Raw genomic sequence first — 22,632 nt, forward strand, 5'->3', positions numbered from 1 at the left:
GACTCTGATTGAGACCTTCCTTTGGGGATATTCAAATGCTCTGGTTTACACGGCACACTGAAAGAATAAGGCTTGACTTGGCAGCCCGATGACACAGAGTGAGTAAAACAACGGTGAGAGAGCATTGGAATATGTAAGCGGACTAATAAGTTTTCGACATTGCAGGACTCAGCGTGATCTAATGCTGTAGAGAGGACACTTAGCAATTCATTTTCAAATTGCATTTGCCTCTCAGGTGACAAGCAACACTGTTCATCCCATGCAATCGGGACGGCTGCAGTCAATGGATGTTCCAGAGAAGTTACAGAATGTCTAATGCTGCAGTAGAACCAACATTTGGAACAACTACGCATTTGTTTCTCAATATCCTTTACAGACTTGTTTGTATCAGTCACACACTGCAGACATTTAACCTCAAGCATGAGCTACACTAGGTTAAAATACAAAACAATCAAAATTGAGTTATAAAAGACTATGATCTAGGATTAAAGTGAAGTAAGCATGGAAAAACTTAGTGCCACAATGTAAGGGTATTGTAGGTGATTCACAGTGTGCTTGCTAAGGTGATACGAGTAGTGCATACTTTTATGGAATAAACATTCATTTTGAATTTGGATAGTATTTGTATGTTTTAGCAGGATTGAATGAACACCTTGTTTAAAAAATCTGCCTTTAATCTTCAAAGTAATAAAGATTTTAAATGTATCGTGATAATTATTGATATTGACTGATATGAAAAATTTTATTGTGATCTTTTTTTTTGCCTAAAGAGTTAGCCCTAGATTTCTGCCATGTCACCAAACAGAATCATATAATGCAAAGTAACACAAACAAGCAAACTTTAAGTAAAAGCGCATGACTGCATGCTCTGAAAAAGCTCTCCATTTAGTGTGTGTGTGTGTGCACTAAGGGAGAGGGTGAGAGACGAGTGTGTGCATGGGGAGTGCAAAGCAGCCATTCTATTGGAGAGTAGGGCTTAAATTCCAGACATGTCCTTATTAAGGAAGTGCAGAGTTAGTTCTCTCTCTCTCTCCCTTATGTCAACCGATCACTCTCTCGCTCTACCCTCTTCCCCACCCTCTGCTTCCAAGCAGTCTGCCCAAATAAGGAGAGGTGAGCAAAGGATGAGGGGAGGGGAGGTGAAGGGGGAGGGAGGAGTGCTGGAGTCAAAGGGAGTCGATGGGGTGGGGGCGGGGGGCAAAGCAGGAGGGAAGGGAGGGCTGACCAATTTAGACATCCATTCGGAGTCTGAAAAACAGTGGGATTGTTTTGGACAAAACGCAACATCAGCATGCTCGGGGACTTGAGCATTCTCGGCACTCCTGATAAAGAAAGAACTAGTAGTATAGCCAACAGAGGGAAAGTGGCCTGGAGGTGGCTTATCAATGCAAAAAATGAAAACTAATACTATATTCATACATGAGGAACTGAAAAACTATATTTGTAAGGTAAAAAAAAAAAACCATGGTGTTAAGATATTATAAACATTAACATCATGATGTTTTTTGTGTGTTATTTTGGTAAAGCAGCTTTGGAACAATGTGTACTGTGAGAACCACAATTCAAATCATTTTGACTTGCCTTCGTATTAAAGGGTTAGTTCACCCAAAAATCGAAATCATGTCATTAATAACTCACCCTTATGTCGTTCCAAACCTGTGAGACCCCTGTTTATCTTCAGAACACAGTTTAAGATAGTCAATCTTTCGTTCGTTATCTGGCTCGGCTCGGTGTTCATCTTCAGTTCTCTCTTCACAGCAGTTCAGTCAGTGTACTGTTTGAGTAAATGAATTACTCCGGGATATTGGTTTGTTTGAACTCAGAGGGAGTGTCAGCCACATTAAAAAAGTTAGCAGCTTAAGTCATTTGTGGATTAATGCGTATTGGAGATGCGAACAGTTTAAAATGATTCAGTTCGATTTGGTGAACTGGTTCAAGAAGATCCGGTTACATCGAATGATTCGTTCGCGAACTGGATATCACAAACTGCTTTGTTTTTAACTCTCTCTCACAACAGACATGGAAGAGAAGACAATGCTGAATAAAGTCATAGTTTTTGTTATTTTTGGACCCAAAATGCATTTTCGATGCTTCAAAAAATTCTAACTGACCCTCTGATGCCACATGGACTACTTTGATGATGTTTTTCTTACCTTTCTGGACATGGACAGTATACCCGTACACACAGTTTCAACGGAGGGACTGAGAGCTCTCGGACTAAATCTAAAATATCTTAAACTGTGTTCCTGAACGGAGGTCTCACGGTTTGGAACGACAAGAAGGGTGTTAATAACATTAATAGAGTTATTAATTACATAATTTAGATTTTTGGGTGAACTAACCCTTTAACTTCATGGTAGAATAAGATCCCTATGGCTTTATTTTTATGCAAATACCATGGTAATATTTTTTTAAGCTAGTTAATAAAAATAAAAAAACAGCAGCCATAAAACAAGTTTCGGGGGGAGAGACAAATTAAAAGTACAAAAAAAGTTAAACAATTAAAACTAATAACAAAATATATTTTTAAACAATAATTAAAATTATCAGTAAATAATAAAAAAGTAATAAATCCATATAATTTAAATAAATTATATATGTAAATTATATATTAAACACACACACAAATGTAATTTAATTTTATGATATATCATTTAATTAAATGATATTTAGCATTATAAATAGCATTATAAATTCTAAATATTTAGCAATTATTAAATTACATATGAACATACATAAATGTGTGTATATCATGTATATATATGTATACACACACACACATATACATATATATATAGACTGTATGTATACACATATACACACATATATACAGTACAGACCAAAAGTTTGGACACAGCTTCTCATTCAAAGAGTTTTCTTTATTTTCATGATTATAAAATTGTAGATTCACACTGAAGGCATCAAAACTATGAATTAACACATGTGGAATTATATATGGAATTATATACATAACAAAAAAGTGTGAAACAACTGAAAAAAATGTCAAGTAGCCACCTTTTGCTTTGATTACTGCTTTGCACACTCTTGGCTTTCTCTTGATGAGCTTCAAGAGGTAGTCACCTGAAATGGTCTTCCAACAGTCTTGAAGGAGTTCCCCGAGAGATGCTTAGCACTTGTTGGCCCTTTTGCCTTCAGTCTGCGGTCCAGCTCACCCCTAAACCATCTGGATTGGGTTAAGGTCCGGTGACTGTGGAGGCCAAGGTCATCTGGAGCAGCACCCCATCACTCTCCTTCTTGCTCAAATAGCCCTTGGTGCCTTCAGTGTGACTCTACAATATTTATAGTCGTGAAATTAAAGGAAACTCTTTGAATGAGAAGGTGTGTCCAAACTTTTTGGTCTGTAATGTATATGCATACATACATACATACATATACACACATACACATTTAAGTGTTTAATCCCACAGTGGTAGCAAATAAGAATTCAAATTCACAAAACTGTTTCCTGAAGGGAAAAAAAAACAGCCGTTGCAATACACACTGATGCATTGCCAACAAAGAACAAAGTTTATTTTTAATACTAATTGCAACGAACATCTGGCAAGGCTTTCTCTCTCTATCTTACGATTTCATCTTAAAGCAACTTTGCGAACATGAACGTCCAGTTACTCTCAAAAAGAGACAGGGCAAGTGAGCAAGAATAAGGTCAGATGGACACAACTGCAAAACATCTGTTGCAAAACAACCAGCCTCATCCTGCAATGCTGAAGCCCATTCAGCTCTATGCGACGCAGCCGATGCAAACACAAAAACTTAATTTTCCCATAAGGCAACTGGAACTTAACTTTGAATGACATGGCAAACATATTTAGTGGCAACAACCTCCTCTTTCCCGCCTCCTCTCTCTCTCCCTGCCGAACCAAACAGAGCTCTTAGTCAGTATATAATGCCGAAGAATTTCCATGTGGTGCAGGAATGTAAATAATGCAGTGAAAGCCATGCTGCACACACATTCATTCAGTCTCCATTGAATGAACACAAGCCCTCCCTGCCCACTATCTCCCAGAGCTCCAACACAGTACGTATTGTTGTCAGCTGAAGCACTGAGTTGGCTCCAGCCACGATTCTCCGGGTTCACTGGATTCCTCACAGTCTCTGTAGGAGAAAGCCCAGGGAAACTTACTTCAGTATGATCTAATATCAATTACAAAACATGGACTTACAGCCAGTTTTTACCCAAGCAGACACTTCCAACCATGGAATCTGGTGTGTACGGGGGGCATTTATGGGGGACGGAAGTTGAACAGACTATGGTTACCAGAATCATGAAGACTTAGTCATTCGGCCGTTCCAGGAAAGGGGCACTGATTGATGTTTACTTGGTGGCCTTTTCAGATTTTCCTCTCAGAGAGGAAAAAGTCAGACATTGTGGTCACACACAAGACCACATGTTCAAGAAACAGAGGACTGAACTAAAACTGAATGGTGATTTCATGACCTAGCACATGAAATCACACAGCTGATATAGAAGTTTTCACTGGAGTTATGGTTTACAGTGAAAACATCTAGAAGATGACATTTTTAAAGAATATAAGCCACTACTTAAGCTTGTTGTTTAAATTTTAATACACTGTAGTCTACATATAATTTAGCAAGTATGAGTTGTATACTGTTGATGAAGTATAGCAATAAAGCTTGGTTTATGAATAGACCAACTTGAGCCACCTAACTACATTTCCCATAATTCTCTGTGACAGGAAGAGAGGGATAAAATACACAAATAAAACACTGATACACTTCATGTGTACGGTCTGCTTTTCGTTAGCACTTAAAAAAGCTTGATGAAATGATGAAAGAATGAGAAATATGAAATAGTAAAGAAGTCAGTTTTATTTAAACTAAAACTACTAAAATAATACATTCTAAATAGTTGTTTTAATTTTGAAGCCAGTTTTGGCTATCAGCTTCAAAATAAAAGTTGATTGACATTTCAAAGCAGATAACCAATAACTACTAGATTTACACAGATCTATAAAAAAATTATCCACATGCTTCAAATGGCATCAAAGTCAGTGGAAAACTACTTTTCAATTAAAAAAAATCTTATCCCAAAGGTTATTAAATAAATTTCGGCCTACTATAAACTATTTTTTACAAAAATAAATGTACACATAAATAAAAAAGAATAAATATGATAAAGAAATTAACTAGAAATGTGATCATATTGATCAATTTAGACATCTTAATTTACTTATTCAGGTCAGTACAGATTCAAAAATATTAAAAAGTCACATTTATTGGCCAATACCAAGAAAATGCCATAGAGAAAAATCAAGTTTTAGCTTAACCAGAGAGAGATTCATGACTGAATCATGGGATTTAATCCAAATCTGGACTTGCCATCATTTCAAAACAAGAGAAGTCATGGTGCTAGGACTCTCAAAGAAGCTCTCAACAGATCTCAACTAATCCTGTATCTCCACATCTTGGCTTTTATAAAGTCTCTTCCAGTCTCAATAATAAGTCATCTTCAGGGTCTCTGCTAACTGTCAGAGGAGCAGAGGGACTTTCCAGCACAGGGAGCGAACGCTGGAGTCCATTTGCGCGTTAGTCATCTCAGGCGGACATTTTTTGGCAGAAAACAAGCTGTTCAAGAGGAAGATCTTCACTCTGCCCTGGACGCAAAATAAAGGATGTTGGGGAACTTCATGGGAGCCAACCCTAACCACCAGAACCTACCTTTAGTTTTCCCTTCTGCTGGACACTCAAGTTATGAAACCCAAACACAGAGATGTAGGAGAGCTGGAGAGATCTGAGTCATGACTAGCCTGTACTCTAAAAAAACTAATGTTCTTTAGTGACATGAAGAACAAAAATAAAGGGGTTTCTTCAGCAATACCATAAGAAACCATTTTTTTGGCTCCCCAAACAGTTCTTAAGTGAACCATAGAACATTGTATGCTTTTTCCACTATATAGTCCACAAACAGTGGGAACTGAAAGGTTATTTGAGGAACCTTAAACTACTTAGATTCTTCTGTTGCATTGCTGTGAAAACTCCTTTTGGAACCTTTATTTTTAAGAGTGATTCAGAATTTAATTATTTATAAGAGTAAGAATTGCCTTTTTTTTTGTATTCAAACGAATGCACAAAGCTCTTTCAACAAATGTCCTCCAACTGGTTTTCCGGTCGAACGCAGCTCATAATGTGAGATTTGTTAGGAAACTGTTGCAGCTGGAACACTTTGTTGGCAATAGTCGCCCCCAGGGAGCGTATCCCTACGGGCAGCCTCCAAATCACACCCACCCTTCACTCACGCAAGAGCGTACACACCGAATACTCTTCAGTGTGTTCGGCTCCTTCTCGAAAACACACACACACACACACACACACACACACACACACAGTCAGCAGCAGGAGAACACAGGGCTGGACAAGTGTAGCAGCAGCTGCTGGTCGGGTTCAGATTACAGATAAAGACATTTAGAGCGTCTCCTTCTCTTCTTCTCATTGTCCGTCACTGATTTCCAACTACGGCCAAAATAATATGAATCACACTTCCTGCTGGAGATCAGCCCTTACTAGTATGATTCATCAAAGCAGAAGATAACCTCTGAAACTAGGTTGAAAGAGTATGACTCAATCTATTCTTGGGAATAGCCGGCATCACTTTTGCCTTTTTTGGCTGGCTAATGACGATCATTAAAAAGCATTAAGCAATAAAAAAAAAAAAAACACTTCTCAAAATCTGAGAAAGTGATTGGTTCAAGCTTTTTTTTTTTTTTCACACTTGTCTGTTCACATGATCGTCGCAGGAGTCCAAGTCTGAACATGTCTGAAGGAACGGATATACGTGGGCCCAAGAGAGACAAATGTAGGCAAACCTGCCATTCGGTTCTAGTCGGTTTCTCTTTTTTAACTCATTGGATTTGATGGTCTACACACCGTTTATGGCTTCAAACCCAATGCCACACACCAGGAACTGACCATCATAAAACCTATGGGTGGCCAACTAGAGAAACAAACTTAGAAGATCAATTTAGTTTGTCTAGATTGTACTCAAGGCTTTATGAAAAGCCTAAAAAATGAATAGGAATCAAACATACAGTAATGGATATTAAAGTTCAAAATGGAACTATAAGCTTGGCCTGGATGATCTCAGACGTTAAAAACAGTATTGCTGGAGGTCATATAAAAATAACACAAAGACAAAAAGGAATGCACCAATATTATAATAAGGCAAAAAAAATAAATGAGTCATGTTATGGCCAATAATCAATAAATAGCCAGTACTGAATATTATTTCTATACTATTATACTATTTATTCAATTTATTCTGTCTAAATAAAAAAAAAAATTAACAAAAAAAAAATCAACCATTTCAAATGTTAATTAGGCATCATAACTACAAATTAATGCTCATTTTGAGATTTGATAAGATTTAACTTGAAGATAAATTGATAAACTTGAAATTAGCATCAGATGACGACAACAGAAAACTAAAATATAAAAGGGAAATTTGCATGCATTGCCTAATATTAATGATAATGATGAATTTAAAAAATCTAAGTGGCAAAAAAAGATATGTGTATGGTACTGATAAATTGGTACCATTTGAAAAGAAATGGAGTCAGCATTTCATATGCTACACAAATGTGTAAACTTGGTCAACTCAATGCATGTGCAGCCCGATTGTACATACTTAATATACACTCTTGCACTACTAATGCAATAAAAGAAAAAAATGAAAGGGAGGATTGAGTTACCAATAAATATTTGTGGTATTAAACCAGATGCATTTTCATTCAGGTACCATAGTTAGCTATAAACATGCTAACACTTTAACATTTAAACTTTGTTCAGTAAAAAAAAGGGTACTTATCTAATGAGTGCTAAAGCAATATAATTTACATTTGGACACGTTGGAATAATGCATGATCAAGTTTGTTTAGCTAGCAATTTCTGCCTAGCCTACACATTATTGCTTCGATATGTTTAAGGCCTCAAATGTAATCATGTTTGATAGCATTTAACCAAGTCCTGCAGCTCAGAGCACTGACTTTCAGCTTCTAATAGAGAGCTTTTGTTTAAAAGTCAATGGCGAGAGATTGCTTCAACACCCTTCCAGAACTATCAGCTTATCTGAGAGAGGAAACCTTTTTTGGTCTCAGCACATACTCTCTCTTTTCTACCAACTCCCCAATCACTTTCATTCACCCGCTTGCTTTCTTTTCCTCTCTGTGTTTGGCTTTAATAAATTCTTCCCTTCTTCTCCAATAACTTCCTCTTACTTCCTCTCTGGCTCGGCACTCAGGAAACGATCAGAGCTGTTGAAGAGCCTGCGAGAGAAAGAGAGAGCTGCCGAACTGCTCGACAGGCGAGAAAAATGTAAAATTACTAAGAGAGTGAAATTAGGAATAAACGGCTTTTACAAAACTAAAATGACTCTTTACATGAACAGAAGCACCTCGTGGAAATAACCCTTGACGCATACGAGACAGCTAAACATGATATTAACGATTCCCGATTCCTTTCGACATTATCCACCAGGGTGACTTTCCAGGACGGCCGTCTGCTCTCAGATCTCTCCATATGGTTTACTCTAGTCCTGGTTCAGTCAGCAGAGGAAAGACTGACACAAAGAGCGCCGCATGTGCCAGAGGACTCGCTCGAACATCTGATTCAGCACTTTCCTGCGGAAAATCATCAGCCGAATTTGTGAAGGAGTGCTCTTGCCTGACTTGGTCATTTAGTGGATGAGGTAGAGGCTCGAGCCAAACCCCACAAAGACCGAAAAGACATGCATAAAGAGACGAACGCTCACAGGACTCCTGGGATGGCAGAGAGAAAGAGGCCCCATGTGCTGATCTCTGAGTCACACATCTATGCCAAAAACAGAGGAAGACACAGACAAAACCTCATGCACCCACAAAGATTTGGTGTAAAAACTATTTTCTCCGAGAATAATTACAAAGAAAGACAACACACTATTTTAAATTTTCATTTTAACAGAAGTAGTATGAAAGACTGAAATGGTGTGTTCTTGTAAAATATACTCCAAAACTGTTTTTATACAGTGTAACAAATTAAATTTGCAGTCAGATTTTATTATTAAAATTAGATTGAAACCTTTCTTAGAGATTTCTAAAACAAATATGGCAAAACTATAAAAGACAAATCACCAAATAAGCTTAATCAATTGTCTGTTATTTACCTCCAAAACTAGAGTAAATGCATTTGATGATATGTTTAAAACAAAACCAGATTTTTATATTTTATGAAGAAAAGTAACTGGCTCTTGCAAAACACAATGCTAGGGTGTTTTGGGTAATTGCTATGTACTAGTCCAAGTCAGAGTCCCTCATTCAATGTAAATTTAGGGGAATTTTTAATTGGTTTCATCATACGCAAGGTGAAAATCATAAGTCTGTTCCCTGACACTAATACCACACATTTCTTTAATATGCCGCATTATACGAGACAAATGGCACAAATGTTGTGAGAAGTGAGACGAGAGGTTCACTCACAAATGATAATTCTGTCATCATTTATTCACCCACGTCTTGACTTACTTTTGTCTTTGAAAAACAAATGATGATATAAATTAAATGGGGTCCAAAATTATTATTATGATGATTATTTGGATTTTTCAAAATATCTTCTATAAGTGATACAGGTTTGGAAAAACATGCTTGAATAAATACCATTAATACTTAGGATTTAGGGTTTATTCAAATGACTAATCCTAAGAATGAGCACTAAGTATAAGTTAATTCATAATGTAATAGACATGATGAAAACAGCAACAATGTTCACTGTCATGATTATCACACTGATAACAGTCACATAAAAAAGCTTCTTAACAAAGAATGACAAATAAAAGCAACCACTATACAGAAGGCCAAAAATAACCAGTTTGCCTTCCTTTCTCCAATTCAGGTGCATGTTTGCATGGAGCGTATCTGACTGCCGCGTGAACCCCGGTGCACTGCCACAAACAGTTAGTTTCAAGAACAACTGGAAAGTTTAGCAACTTCAGACAGACAAAAAACAAAGGCTATACTGTTCAAGCCCACAGCTCGCCCCTCCCTCGAGTCACAAACAGCCACGGAGAAGCCAAAAAAAAATCTTATCTGCCAATGCCTCGCGCGGGAATTGCATGTAAACAAGTGTCCTGAGAACGGGCATTAATTTTCAGCGCAATGTCAACACGCTTACATAAGCCATCTCTCCATTATAATTAATAAAGCATAGCGACACATTGTGCGTGCTCTGACTCGCGTCTCGCCGCAGGCTCCTTCGACCTCGACGTGGATAAGGACTTTAATTTAAAAGGGAAAAATTTAATTTGGGGGAACTGAAGAGCATGTAAAATGTTTCCTTATGCAAACACGGGGCTGTGAGGAGGCCAAACGCCAGTGCATCATGCGAGATGTTCAACACACACACACACACAGATAGAGATTTGTTCAGAGCTTTGTTGACAGACAGGTAAGTGGTCACCATTTGGAGAGCCACTTCTGCGGCGGGTGCTAAAAGGCCGCTTCAATCCGCACAAATGGAAAGAGGCTCATTATGCTCTACGCTGGGCCCTTAACACAAACCAGCTAAAGGAACTGTCAACCGGCCAGCAATGTAAACACATATGGCACAAACAATCTGCTCCGATGGCACACGCTCGATCTCTTAAGAAGAGGATACACGCTGGACCTTCTGCATCAAGGACCGCTAGAAATGCAGTGGAGATGATTGCAAATTTCAGGACTGGTTTGGGAACAGGATTGAGAGCTCAGCGCAAGAACAAACAAATCATTAAAACTGATTTGTTAGCTTATTAAACAGTAAAGCTCTATGTAATGCGGGAGAGCAAGAGGTTGAAATGACGTGTCATCATATGGCAAAGCCCTACAGTGGAGGGAGTTCAGGGTTCGTTTGTGATGTATGAGGAAAAATACATAAATAAAATTAGTACAGCATATCTGCAGCTGAACAACAAATGTGGTCCATCACAGAAGCCATAAAAGGCAACATGTGGCATTTGTTTAAATTTACCTCCAAAATGTGTTTGCTTAAAATGTGTTGTCCTCAAAACAATCAGGAAAAAATTTACAATTATAAACTATATATATATAAAAAAATCAAAACCTTGTGCATAAAAAAAAAAAAAGATTTCAGATTTCAAAATTCTATGTAAAACAATACTTTCATTTCAGAAATGTGCTTTTGTAATCATTAACTTGTATTATGTGAAAATGTATCATTATATAACCCATGCCTTGTGATCTTCTTCAGTACTGGCCACTGTAAATGGCATAAGGGAAAACTAACACTAATACTAGTGGGCTTGAGCTTACATATTTACCCAAGGAATATTTTTTTCAAAAATCATTTCCGTACAGTGAAGGCTTACAGTAAAGTGACTTACATATCACGTAAGAGGCACATCCCAGTACAGGTTGCCTGGAGTGCATGTCACAAATTAAACTAGACTAAACTTCCTGTAAAAGACTTAAGAAGCCGAACCACTGATGTGTAAATCTCTTGGTGGGTTTCATTTGTTGTTGATCAGATAATGGGGTAACATCTCAATAAATTTCAGAAGACAATGTGTTTTGGACTCAAGAGCAAGAAAAAAATTTGGCTGAGATTTGCCTCAAAATCTAAATGTAAACAAAAAAATTTAATAGGAGAAAATGTTACAATTTAGATACTTTTACTGTTGACTAAACAATACAAAAAAACAGCACAACATCTGGTCCACGTACTGTCTCTTTAAGGAGCTACAACAACAATCACTTCTAAACACAACCCGACCTTTATCTAGCTGTATTTCAAACTCTTTTTGAGAAGCCCAACTTTTCTAAAAGGAGGCAAAACATAAGACAACCTAATCAAGCAGCAGAACTAGAAGAGTCAGTTTGAGCTGAACTGAGTCCAACCTGAAGTGCAGCATTTCTGTTTAACGAAACCTGTCCATTCATAGTAACTCAGAGGAACGATAAAAATACGGAGAGCATCATTAAAAACACTCACATGTGTGTTGAGCAAACTAAAAATGAATTGACATATTCGTTGTGGAGGACAGAACTCAAAATACTTGGGTCTCACCAACTAACCCAGGGGGGAAAAAAGTAAATCACAAAAAACACAGATAAGATGAAACTGTTTGATAAGATGAGAACTAATTAACACGCTTGTTGTCCTAAAAAACTACATCCTCCTAGGATCCCTCAGGAAAATTTGTTACACTGAAAATAATCACATTCATGAGGGTTCATGTTTAAATTATGGAGGTTTTCTCAATTTTTTTTTTCATAGATTTACAGAAACTATTTAAAGCTGAATAACATCTTAAAGACCAAAGGCCATGATTAGATCAACAAATTTGACCATAAAGACCAAACAGTTTTCACAGTTTGTATCTTGAAAAGCACAATATATACAAATAAATATGAATTGAATGATGAGAAAATGTTATTTTTTATTTAAAACACATTTGAATTTTTTTGTTTTAGATATTTTTTAAATGTCACAAAGTCGGGATAGGACACCAAAAAGGGTTAAAATCATCTTTAAAACATAGAAGGGTTAATACTGAAATGCTCAATCTGAGCTGTTTGGGCGGGAAGATCACTCAACGTCACTGCTATACCTGAGGAACCAAAATAGTTTTTATTCTTAAATAAAAAAAAACACATCATTATAATATAACCAAGAGTTTATTAAGAGAACAAAAATCCATACTTAAACATAATAATATTTCATTCAGTTTTGATATGTCCAATCTGTAAAGTGCCTGAAGGCATATATGGCCATTTCCAAAAAAAAAAAAATCAGTTTTCATATCGAACAGTTTTACAATACATTTTTTTACATTATTTCTAAGGTTAAGTGAGTTCAACTCTTCCCAAGTTTTTTTTTTTTTTACTCTTAAAAATGTTGTTTCAACCCAACTTTGGGTCAAATATGGACTAACCCAAATGTTGGTAAGTTTTTAACCCAGAACTTGGGTTAGTCCATATTTAACCCAATGTTGGGACAAAACAACCAATCATGTTTTTAGAGTGTGTAATGAACTTTGTTAATAATAAACATAACTTTTAATGCATGTACTTTTCTCCTCTTAAATCCACCTCACTAATAATCTCACAGAAATCAGTAAATATTAAACCTATTGAGCCTGTCAAGTGAAACAAACACAGTCAGACTTACCTGATAACGTAGAAAACGGGGTGAGAGATCTCTCCAAACACTTCTGTCGCTTCTCTCTGACAATTCCCTGGAACAACAAAACCTCTTTCCTTATTTTCAGTCACAAGTGTTTGGGAAACCCTGCTATGAGAGTAACTAAGAGCCTGTGCGGACGAGCAGGACATTTTCGACTCCGCTTCTACGTGCAACAATGGAAGCGTTAGTTGCAATAATGTTTCTAACTTAAAAGTCTAATTCAAAGGCTAAAAGTTCCGGGCTATCACACTAAAATCGGTTCCTCGCTCTCACACACGCACAATTACAGCATATCCACACGGAATTCTGTCCCTCATCCCACCCAACGCAGGGAGTTCCGAGGAAAAATGCGAAATATGACAAAGATCTGAAAACTTCGCTAGAGCGGCATGAAAAACGCGATCAGACAAAGGGAACGAGTCAATCTAAAACTCACCTTTATTGGCAAACACCTCTACCGATAGAACTGGACGAGGTTTATTTCTTTAACGTTATATTTATCTTGGTGCTGTATTGTTTTCAGTAATATTTCTCCCGGTTTGACAGTAAAGGTGGAATGCGAAGTATGGGTTTGGTATGAAATTCACGCACTTCAGTGGAAAACGAAGGAGGGGGAGAAAAGTTTAAGGAGGGGCCACCATTGCGCGTCAATCAACGCTGCTGGGGGCGGGGACTTCTCCAAAGGCCCGCCCACTTTGGGCTTCAGAGAAGAAAATATGACAGCTGTACTTGAGCTACTGTGCGTTTGAGTTATAAATACCAAGCTCAGATTAATGTAATTACGTTTAACAATAAAAAAATAGCGCAGCGTAGATAATATCTGGAACATAATATGATATTGCAAATATTCACACAATTAGTTTGTGCATTAACATAACTAATTAGACTGGTAACATTTACAATGTTTAGTTCATTAATAACTTAATTAGTATTATTTTGCGTTTGTGGATTTAAGAAATACTTGTTGGAATTTCTGAACGTTTATTTTATAATAGGGCCACTTTAAATATGTTAAAATCTGTATACAAACAAAAGAAGTAAAATATGCTCATTAAAATAAGTAATTACTTACTCATTTACTGAAAATAAAAACGAATGCCGTTAAAAGAAGTTTAGACAAACAAATCTGCCAATTTAAATATGTTAAAATATGTCAAATGTGTTAATTAAAATAAGTACTTATATACTCATTTACTGAAAAATAAAAACTAACATAGGTTCAACATTTTATACAAAAACTTATAATAATTCAAATTATTTTTCAGTACTAAGCTTAATATTATGTTTATACACACACACACACATGTCTGGTCAGCTATCCTTGTGGGGACTCTCCATAGGCGTAATGGTTTTTATACTGTACAGACCGTATTTTCACACACACACACACACACACACACACACACACACACACATATATATATATATATATATATATATATATATGTGAGATAAACACTGTGTTTAAAACACTTTTTAAAAACACATTATATTATATTTGCAGATTAAATACTGCTTGATTCCCAGACCCTTAGAAGGCAATCATCACCATACTCTTCATCATTCAGCATTTCTAATAGAATCCATTCAACATTCCAGAGCGATGAGTGCGAGCAGCAAAACTTCTTCACCACAACCAACCTCTCAGGGGAGCAAAACACTCATGCTCAGTGATGTAATATGCTGGAATGGATCCTAAGATTATAATGAATGCTGCTTCAACATACATAGAGCTCCGTCTGTAGGCCAAGCCTGAAACAGAGTACAGTCCAGAATGAAGATTAGCAAAGTAAAAAGTTAAAATATTACAAGGGCTACAAAAAGCTACAGGAACATGACGAGGAAATAGTTGAAACTATCACAGCAACTCAATGTGTTAACTTTTTGAGACCTACAAGTTTGAACAACCAACCCAGCAGGCTGTGACAGATCATCCGGTCTAGCCTGAGGCTGAAAGTTTCAAGAGAGATCCCCATCGAGACTTTAATTCTGTTATACTGTGCATGCATTCAGCCTCATGCAATGACTTAAGATCTGTGTTTGTTTTTTTTTTGTTTTTTTTTACCTTACAAGATTTTGAAAGGCTATTAAACTCATTATAAATCAGCATTCCCAACTCATTATAAGTTTTCAAATCTAATGTAATTTGCTATTATTGCCATAGCATTTATGAATCTATTAATGTTAAATGTAAAATTAATGTTAAAGCCTAAACATTTCTCAATATTTGGTTATTGGTTAACATCAGTTTTCAATGTTGAAGCTGCTTTGGTGGCTTAAAGGGAAAAATAAATTTCAGAGTCAAAGAGAAGCATTAAAAAAAAAAGTATAAATGAAACAAAAAATACCATAGATACACAGAAGGTGCAAGGAAGTACATTTTTATTTCATATTGACTTTAGGCAACCTGCATTCTCAAAAGCAAAACCTTTCACACATCCATCAAACACCCAGAAACGAATCTCTTAAACGAAGCACATTTTTACAAACACTTATTTCATTTCAAAGTATATTTCAAATTTTTCTACCTACATTTACCTTTACATTAGGTAAAAATGGAATGACATGACTAATGACTTTTGTCTGTGTGGATTAAGACAGTTATGGGTTTTTAGCAAATATCTTATGTTACACAAATAACAAACTACAATTACACATACAAGGCAAAACAAAATAATTAAACACCAAACACCAGGTGTTCACATATGCATCAAGTGATTTGGTATTCCTGTATTGACACTCATTATTCCAGATCATCTTTGCTTGAGTAAGCAAACAGCACAAGCGGTTGAAATGTTTGACATAGTCTACTCAAAGCATCAGTCAATTATATTTCATGTGCAAAAATCTGAAATTTACTATCAACTTTGACAACCCTGGACCTTGCTTTAATCTTGGGCCCTCTTTCTCAGATAAGCATTCTTACACTGTTACTCACACAAAACACCAATAATACAGATACATGTTTTTTCCCCTTTTTAAAAGGAATAGTTCACCCAAAAATTAACATTTTCTAAAAATGTACTCACCCAGAGTGCTCAAGCCATCCAAGATTTAGAGGTTTGTCTCTTCATGGGAAAAGATTTGGAGAGATTAAGGATTACATCACTTGCTCAGCATTGGATCCTCTGCAGTGAATGGGTGCCGTCAGAATAAGAGTCCAAACAGCTGATAAAAACATCACAATAATCCACAAATGATCCACAGCACTCAGTTAACATCTTGTGATGCCAAAAGCTGTGTTTATAAAAAAAACAAATCTATCATTAAGATGGTTCTAACTTCTTTAACTTTATTATGGATTATGGATTTTGGACAAGAGTTTTTATTTTAAAAAATTAAAACTCCCTAATAAAAGATTTGTTTCTTACAAACACACAGTCATTAAATGATGAACTGGAGTGGTATTGATTATTACTTGTGGATTATTGTCATGTTATTATCAGATGTTTGGACTCTCATTCTGACAGCACCCATTCACTGCAGAGGATCCAATGGTGAGCAAGTGATGCAATGCTACATTTCTCCAAATCAACTCATCTTGAATGTTCTGATGGTGAGAAAATTTTCTGCAATTTTGGGTGAACTAGTTTTTTTATTTTTATTTATTTTACTAGGATTAGATAACACCAATTTTAACCGGGTTTACTAAAATGTAAAGCAGACAATGTTAAAACACATTTTTCCTAATTGCATGGTATGCATAACAATAAAACCATTAAATAAATCCATTGTTTCTTTTGCCCTTTTCAAACACAGGACACATCTAGCATGACCTCCTCACCACCAGGGGTCATTTACATCTTTCAAACTCAAAATCAAACACCTCAAAACTCTTCCTCCCTTCTCAGTACATCCACTGTACAACCATTACTTATTTTAAGCCAAAGCTGGTATCACCAGCAGATCTCTCTATGGCATGTAAAATCATGCAACCCCACTAGCAATGGTGGCTTTATCTTACAGATTTATGGGTTTTGGTCTTCTCGTCGTGAATTGAGCTGATGCTGAGTGGGAACATTTCCCATTTTTTGCATTTGACAAAATCACGGACATCTTTACACTTTTACTCGCAGGCCATTTTGCCATCAAAGCTGGAGAGAGCGATAGCAAAGGCTTGTACAGCACACAGAGGATACCTGTAGTCCAGAGTGAAGGCATCGTCTGCTACTCTCCCAAACTGCATCACTATATAGTCCTCTGAAATATAGTGAAAAAGAGGCTCATGTAATGCTTTATTTACTCAGCCAACATACAAATATAGCATTGGTTATTATTTTGCAATAAAATTGTATAACTGCTGACAGACACTGCATATTGCACAAGTACACTGCACACTTCATACTTCAAATAGTGAAACAGTATGCAACATGGAACAATAAACATTTCAAATACTGCTTTGCTACACTTGAGCATTTTGCATTTTTAATTCAATTAAGGTATGATTATTTTGGATTTCTAATAATTTTTTGTAACCTAATAATACATTTTTTGTAATTACTAATGAATGAAGAGATTAAAATAGTTGCTGATATTATTTGTGGTACAGTTGTCACAATGGTAATGGGTGGGGAGATCAAGTGCATTGCATTGTGGGATACAGTGTGTTGCATTAAAAGATTTGCCCGACACTTTTAGTCAACACGTATTACAGAGGATTTAAAGTATACAGGTTATCATAACCATGTTATTATTAGTTAAACATATGTATCAATTTTTTTTTTTTAAATGAAGCTGAAATAACATTAAAATATTCGGGGAAAAAGGAACTTATAAAAAAATCAATCAATTAGAAATGTTGATCTGGCAAATGATTGGAATAAAATTTGAAATAATAAAATTTATAAAATATCCATTAAAAAAGTTTGATAGAGATATAAAAACAAATGTACAGTAGCTTATGTTTTGGAGCTGCAGAGATATGGTTAAGTTACTTACGGTCTTTGTTATGCACAATCTGGAAGTTTTTGATGGAGGCCTGTGTGACTCTGCCGTTGAAGTTTAACACGTGTGACGCCGTTTCTTCATTCCACACCGGCGTCTTATTGCGCAGCTCTATCAAGTTCTCCATATTTCTGTTCTGGTGTCTAATGAGGAGGCCATCATTTTCCTGTTGGGAAGCAGTTGATTCAGCTGCCATTTTAACAAATACATACATCCAATAAATAAAAAAAAAGTAAATAAAATGAAACAAAAAATATAATTTTACAAATATTTGTGTTTTACTTACACTACGTGGCCGCATAGGGACTCGTTCTCCATCTTTGTTCATGCCAGGAATAATTACAATCATTCGCCTTGGTCCTTTCATGCCCAAAACATTTGTTTCCTAAATTCACAATGCAATTTGAAATTAATGCTATGAAATATAGCAAGCACTGAATAACTAAAACAACAGCAGCCTTACATAGATAATAGCTGCTAACTCCTGCCGTGCGTTAGACATGTCCGGCAGAGCTCTGTCCGGATGCAGTGCATTATCAAACACCGTGAACTTGGTTCCCATCAGATTTGACCTGAAATATACATGCAAATAACCTTTACATGAAAAACACTGTCTTACAGACCTACAAAAGAGTCCAAGAGGAGCAGCTATAATGGTAATGCATGCAAACCCACTTACCTCAGCTTCCCAATGAAGTTTTCTCCTCCTCTGGAGAGGTCGGTCGGGTCTATGGAGATCAAGTAGTTTGAGGTTGTGCTTTTTTTCCTTTTCCTTCCCGCTAACAAAAATACCTGGATATAAGATGGACAGAAAAATGTGTCACATCAAAAATCATATTACTCCTGTTTGCAAAGCTAAAATTACTGACATATATTGTTGTTATAAAAAAAAAAGATTTTTAAAGAAATCAATATGTTTAATCAGCAAGGATCCATTACAACGATCAAGAGTATAACAGTAGCGTAAAGCTGTCTATATATATTTCTATTTAAATGAATGCATTCTTTTATACTTTCTATACATCAAAGATAAATCCTAATTGTATCACTATTTCCACAAAAATATGAAGTAGCACAATTGTTTTCAACACTGATAATAATCAGATATGTTTCTCGAGCAGCAAATTATCATATTTTCATGATTTCTGAAGATTATGTGACACTGAAGACTGGAGGAATGATGCTGAAAATTCAGCTGCGCATCACAGAAATAAAAGACATTTTCAAATATTCACTTAGAAAACGAGTTATTTTGAATTATATAAAAATATTTCATAAAATTACAAATTTAATTGTAGTCTTGATCACATAAATGCAGTCTTGGTGAACGTAAGAGACTTCTTTAAAAACAAAAGCACACCATATGTAGAGATAAAAGCCAATGTCAGTACTTTCTTCTCGTCGTCCAGGTGCAGGTAGTACGTTGGGTAAAGGCCTCGGTCCATCCCTCTCTTGTCACGGGTCACTTTGCACTTTACCGTGACGCCTTGTTGTACAGGCTGAAGAACGAACTCCTCCAGATTGTCAAACTCGATGGGAGGAGAAGGTGCTCGCTCCTCCTTCAGAGGAATAAGAGAGGAATCTTAGAAACGTTTCCTGTGATGATCATAGTCTTTTGTTACTAGAGAAATAAAATCATCGGAAATGATTGCTGCAGTGAGAATTAATGTGGAAGATAATGAATTCACCTTCTTTCCTTTTTTCCCTTTGCCCTTTTTCTTCTTCTTTGTCACTTCTGAATCAGAGTCTTCAGTCTCTTCTGCTTTAGCAGGAGCTTAGGATGAGAAGCAATCAAATTAGATAGGGGTCCAGCTGATAATGGTTTGGATCGGCGCTCTCTATAAAGGCAACACACACAAATCTAAAGCTAAAGACACAGGTAAAATTATTTCAATGCTGAAGGTGAGGTACAGATTGTCTGCACTAGAAGAAAGCTGCACGCTGCACGCAAATGAAATTCAGGCTCTGAGTGAAAATCCTAATCGGAGCATCATTATAAATAATTCTAAACGATAAAAAATAGCTTCAAAAAGATTGGTATCGATGATCGTATCATATAGATACTGCTTCCTGTGACCAGCTCCAAAAATCCTGATTGGAGTATGCTTACAATTAGACATGGAAATGTCCATTTTATGGAAACAAATCAGTTCAGACATAGATAATAACAATTCATATTTAATTTCCTCACACTGTGACATGGTATAAACCTATTCAGAAAACAAATATAACATATGCCATGCAGATTCTATTTTATTTATTTGTTTGTTTATCAATTTATGTATATATTATTTACTTATTGAATGAACTGTTTATAGTGATATAATTGTGTGTATACATAAAATGTTTTATATATTATTGAAGCTTTAAAATTGCATATACCATAATGTCTTGAAAGGATCAGGGCTTACTTTTGGTCTTTTTTGTCTTTTTGTCCTTGTCCTTGTCTTTGTCCCCTCCTGTCTGAAACATGCACACTGGGTTTGAGCTGCTCTTCTTCTTCGTCTTGCTGGTTTTGGTTTCTGGTTCGCTCTCCTCTTCACTCTCAGATTTAGCAGCTGCTTCACGCCACATTTGCAAACGCATGTATTATTCTGAATCATCAAACAGAGTCACACATGCACATAGACGAGCTCTCAAAACATTACCTTTCTTCTTACTCTTGGTTTCAGGCTTGTCTCCGTTGATCTGAAACATGGAGGCTGGTTCCTTCTTCTTGGCTTTAGACTTTCCTTTACTGTCTGCGTCCTCTTTGACATCTTAACATCATCAGAAAGCAAGCATAAATGAGTCAAGTTAGCAGATATTGTTGAAACTAACTAAACTAACATTATATCTCAGATTAGAAAGTTTAAAGTGCTTTGTAGTTTAAAACCTTTTGCTTTGGACTTCTTATCTTTTTCCTTTCCATCAGAACTTTCTTTTGAAGTTTTTTTCTTTGTCTTCTTCTGAGGAGTGGTCTCTTCATCATGCCCTTCTTCATCATCGTCATCTTCTGTAGAACCTGTTTTGCAATAAACACATTTAAGTGCTCAGAAAATCTGGTTCAGACTGATTTTTGAATGTCACGTCTTTAGTATCACAGTTGTTTCTCTTTCAGACGAATTAACTGAAGAGCAAACTGAGACTCAAACTCCTCAGTTATCTCACTTCAGAAAACATCTCACTAATGTTTCTCCCAAGATCTGAGCTTTTTATACATGAACATTTTATAGCTCTATAAACTCTGACTGTTTTCGGTTTTTGAAGAGACTTTTTATTTATTTATGATTACTATTATTTTTAAAAAAAAGCTTAAGCTAAAATGAAAATGAAAAGGAAACATATAAATAGAAAATCTAATAATATATAATATAAATAAATAACAAACATCATTTAATATAATAACATAAATAATATGAATGTGACCCTAGACCTTAGGGCTTTTTTATGTTTATTGAGATTAATATATAATCTGAAAGCTGAATAAATAAGCTTTCCATTGATGAATGGTTTATTAGGATCTGACAATATTTGGCCGAGATGCAACTATTTGAAAATCTGAAAATAATAGTTGCATCTTTGAAAATAAAAATATTGAGAAAATCCACAAAAAGTTGTCCAAATGAAGTTCTTAGCAATGCATATTACTAATCAAAAATTAAGTTTTTATATATTTACAGTAGGAAATGTACAAAATATGTTCATGGTACATAATCTTTACTTAAAATCCTAATGATTTTTGGCATAGAAGAAAAACCCATACAATGTATTTTTGGCTATTGCTACAAATATACCCCAGAGACTCAAGACTGCTTTTGTGCTCCAGGGTCACAGATGACACACATGCAAAAAAAAAAAAAAAAAAACACTGAGTCACTTACTCTTCTTCTTCTTTGGAGCACTTTTCGCTTTCTTTTTGATTTCCTTCTCCTTCTCCTTGGATTCTTTGTCCTTCTCCAGTTTCTTCTTCTTCACCTTCTCTCCATCTGTGAGGAAGGTTGGTGAGAGTTGTGTAAACAGACTGACAGAAGCGCAGTGATGTAACATCAGGACATGAGCTCTCTGCCGTACTCTGAGTGACCGAACTGCTCTCGGCCGGCAGATCACCGCTCTTCTTGCTCTTGGTCTTTTTTGGTTTGGCTTCGGTGCCGTTGGTCTCTGCTGGAGTCGACTCGGGCTTCTTCTTTTTGGGCTTCTGCAATATCCTGATGTGTGCAGTTATAAAATTACATTATTGTAATAGACATGTTGGACAGTAGATATTATTAAAACTAATCAAAGTTAGAAAGTTAGATTACTCACCAGTAAGGATGCAAGTGATAGCAATAAATAAAAAGAAGAATATATTTGTGACTTTAAGCCTATTCAATGAGTTCTAAAGAATGCTAATGCACAGTTATTGGATTTGAGTTTATGTGTACAACTTGTGCTTTGTTCTCTGAGCAATTTATTTACTAAATAGTCATATTTTTTTTAAACATGCTCACCAATCTGTCTGATGTGGAGGATGTTATACAT

General features: G+C 36.0%; 1 protein-coding gene and 1 long non-coding RNA gene across 3 annotated transcripts; both read right to left on the minus strand.

Moving 5' to 3' along the window:
- Positions 1–3,849: 3,849 nt before the first annotated feature.
- On the minus strand, positions 3,850–13,800 carry LOC113078336 (uncharacterized). Of its 2 annotated transcripts, none has more exons than XR_003281484.1 (3): positions 13,625–13,800; positions 13,174–13,240; positions 3,850–4,116 (listed from the first exon to the last, which is right to left on the minus strand). It is a non-coding gene; the product is annotated as an uncharacterized LOC113078336 (long non-coding RNA). The 2 variants fall into 2 exon arrangements; XR_003281485.1 differs by lacking the exon at positions 3,850–4,116 and adding an exon at positions 12,480–12,613.
- A 2,875-nt stretch (positions 13,801–16,675) lies between these two features.
- Positions 16,676–21,050, minus strand: LOC113078334 (tubby-related protein 1-like). Its single transcript, XM_026250657.1, has 10 exons — positions 21,008–21,050; positions 20,781–20,891; positions 20,544–20,693; positions 19,821–19,906; positions 19,524–19,691; positions 18,812–18,924; positions 18,596–18,704; positions 18,419–18,517; positions 18,127–18,298; positions 16,676–17,388 (listed from the first exon to the last, which is right to left on the minus strand). Exons 2-10 carry the CDS (start codon positions 20,827–20,829, stop codon positions 17,255–17,257), a joined length of 1,080 nt encoding a protein of 359 aa, XP_026106442.1. The 5' UTR covers positions 20,830–20,891; positions 21,008–21,050; the 3' UTR covers positions 16,676–17,254.
- Positions 21,051–22,632: the final 1,582 nt, after the last annotated feature.

This window comes from Carassius auratus, unplaced genomic scaffold (genome assembly GCF_003368295.1).
Source record: "Carassius auratus strain Wakin unplaced genomic scaffold, ASM336829v1 scaf_tig00025369, whole genome shotgun sequence".
Lineage (NCBI taxonomy): Eukaryota > Metazoa > Chordata > Actinopteri > Cypriniformes > Cyprinidae > Carassius > Carassius auratus.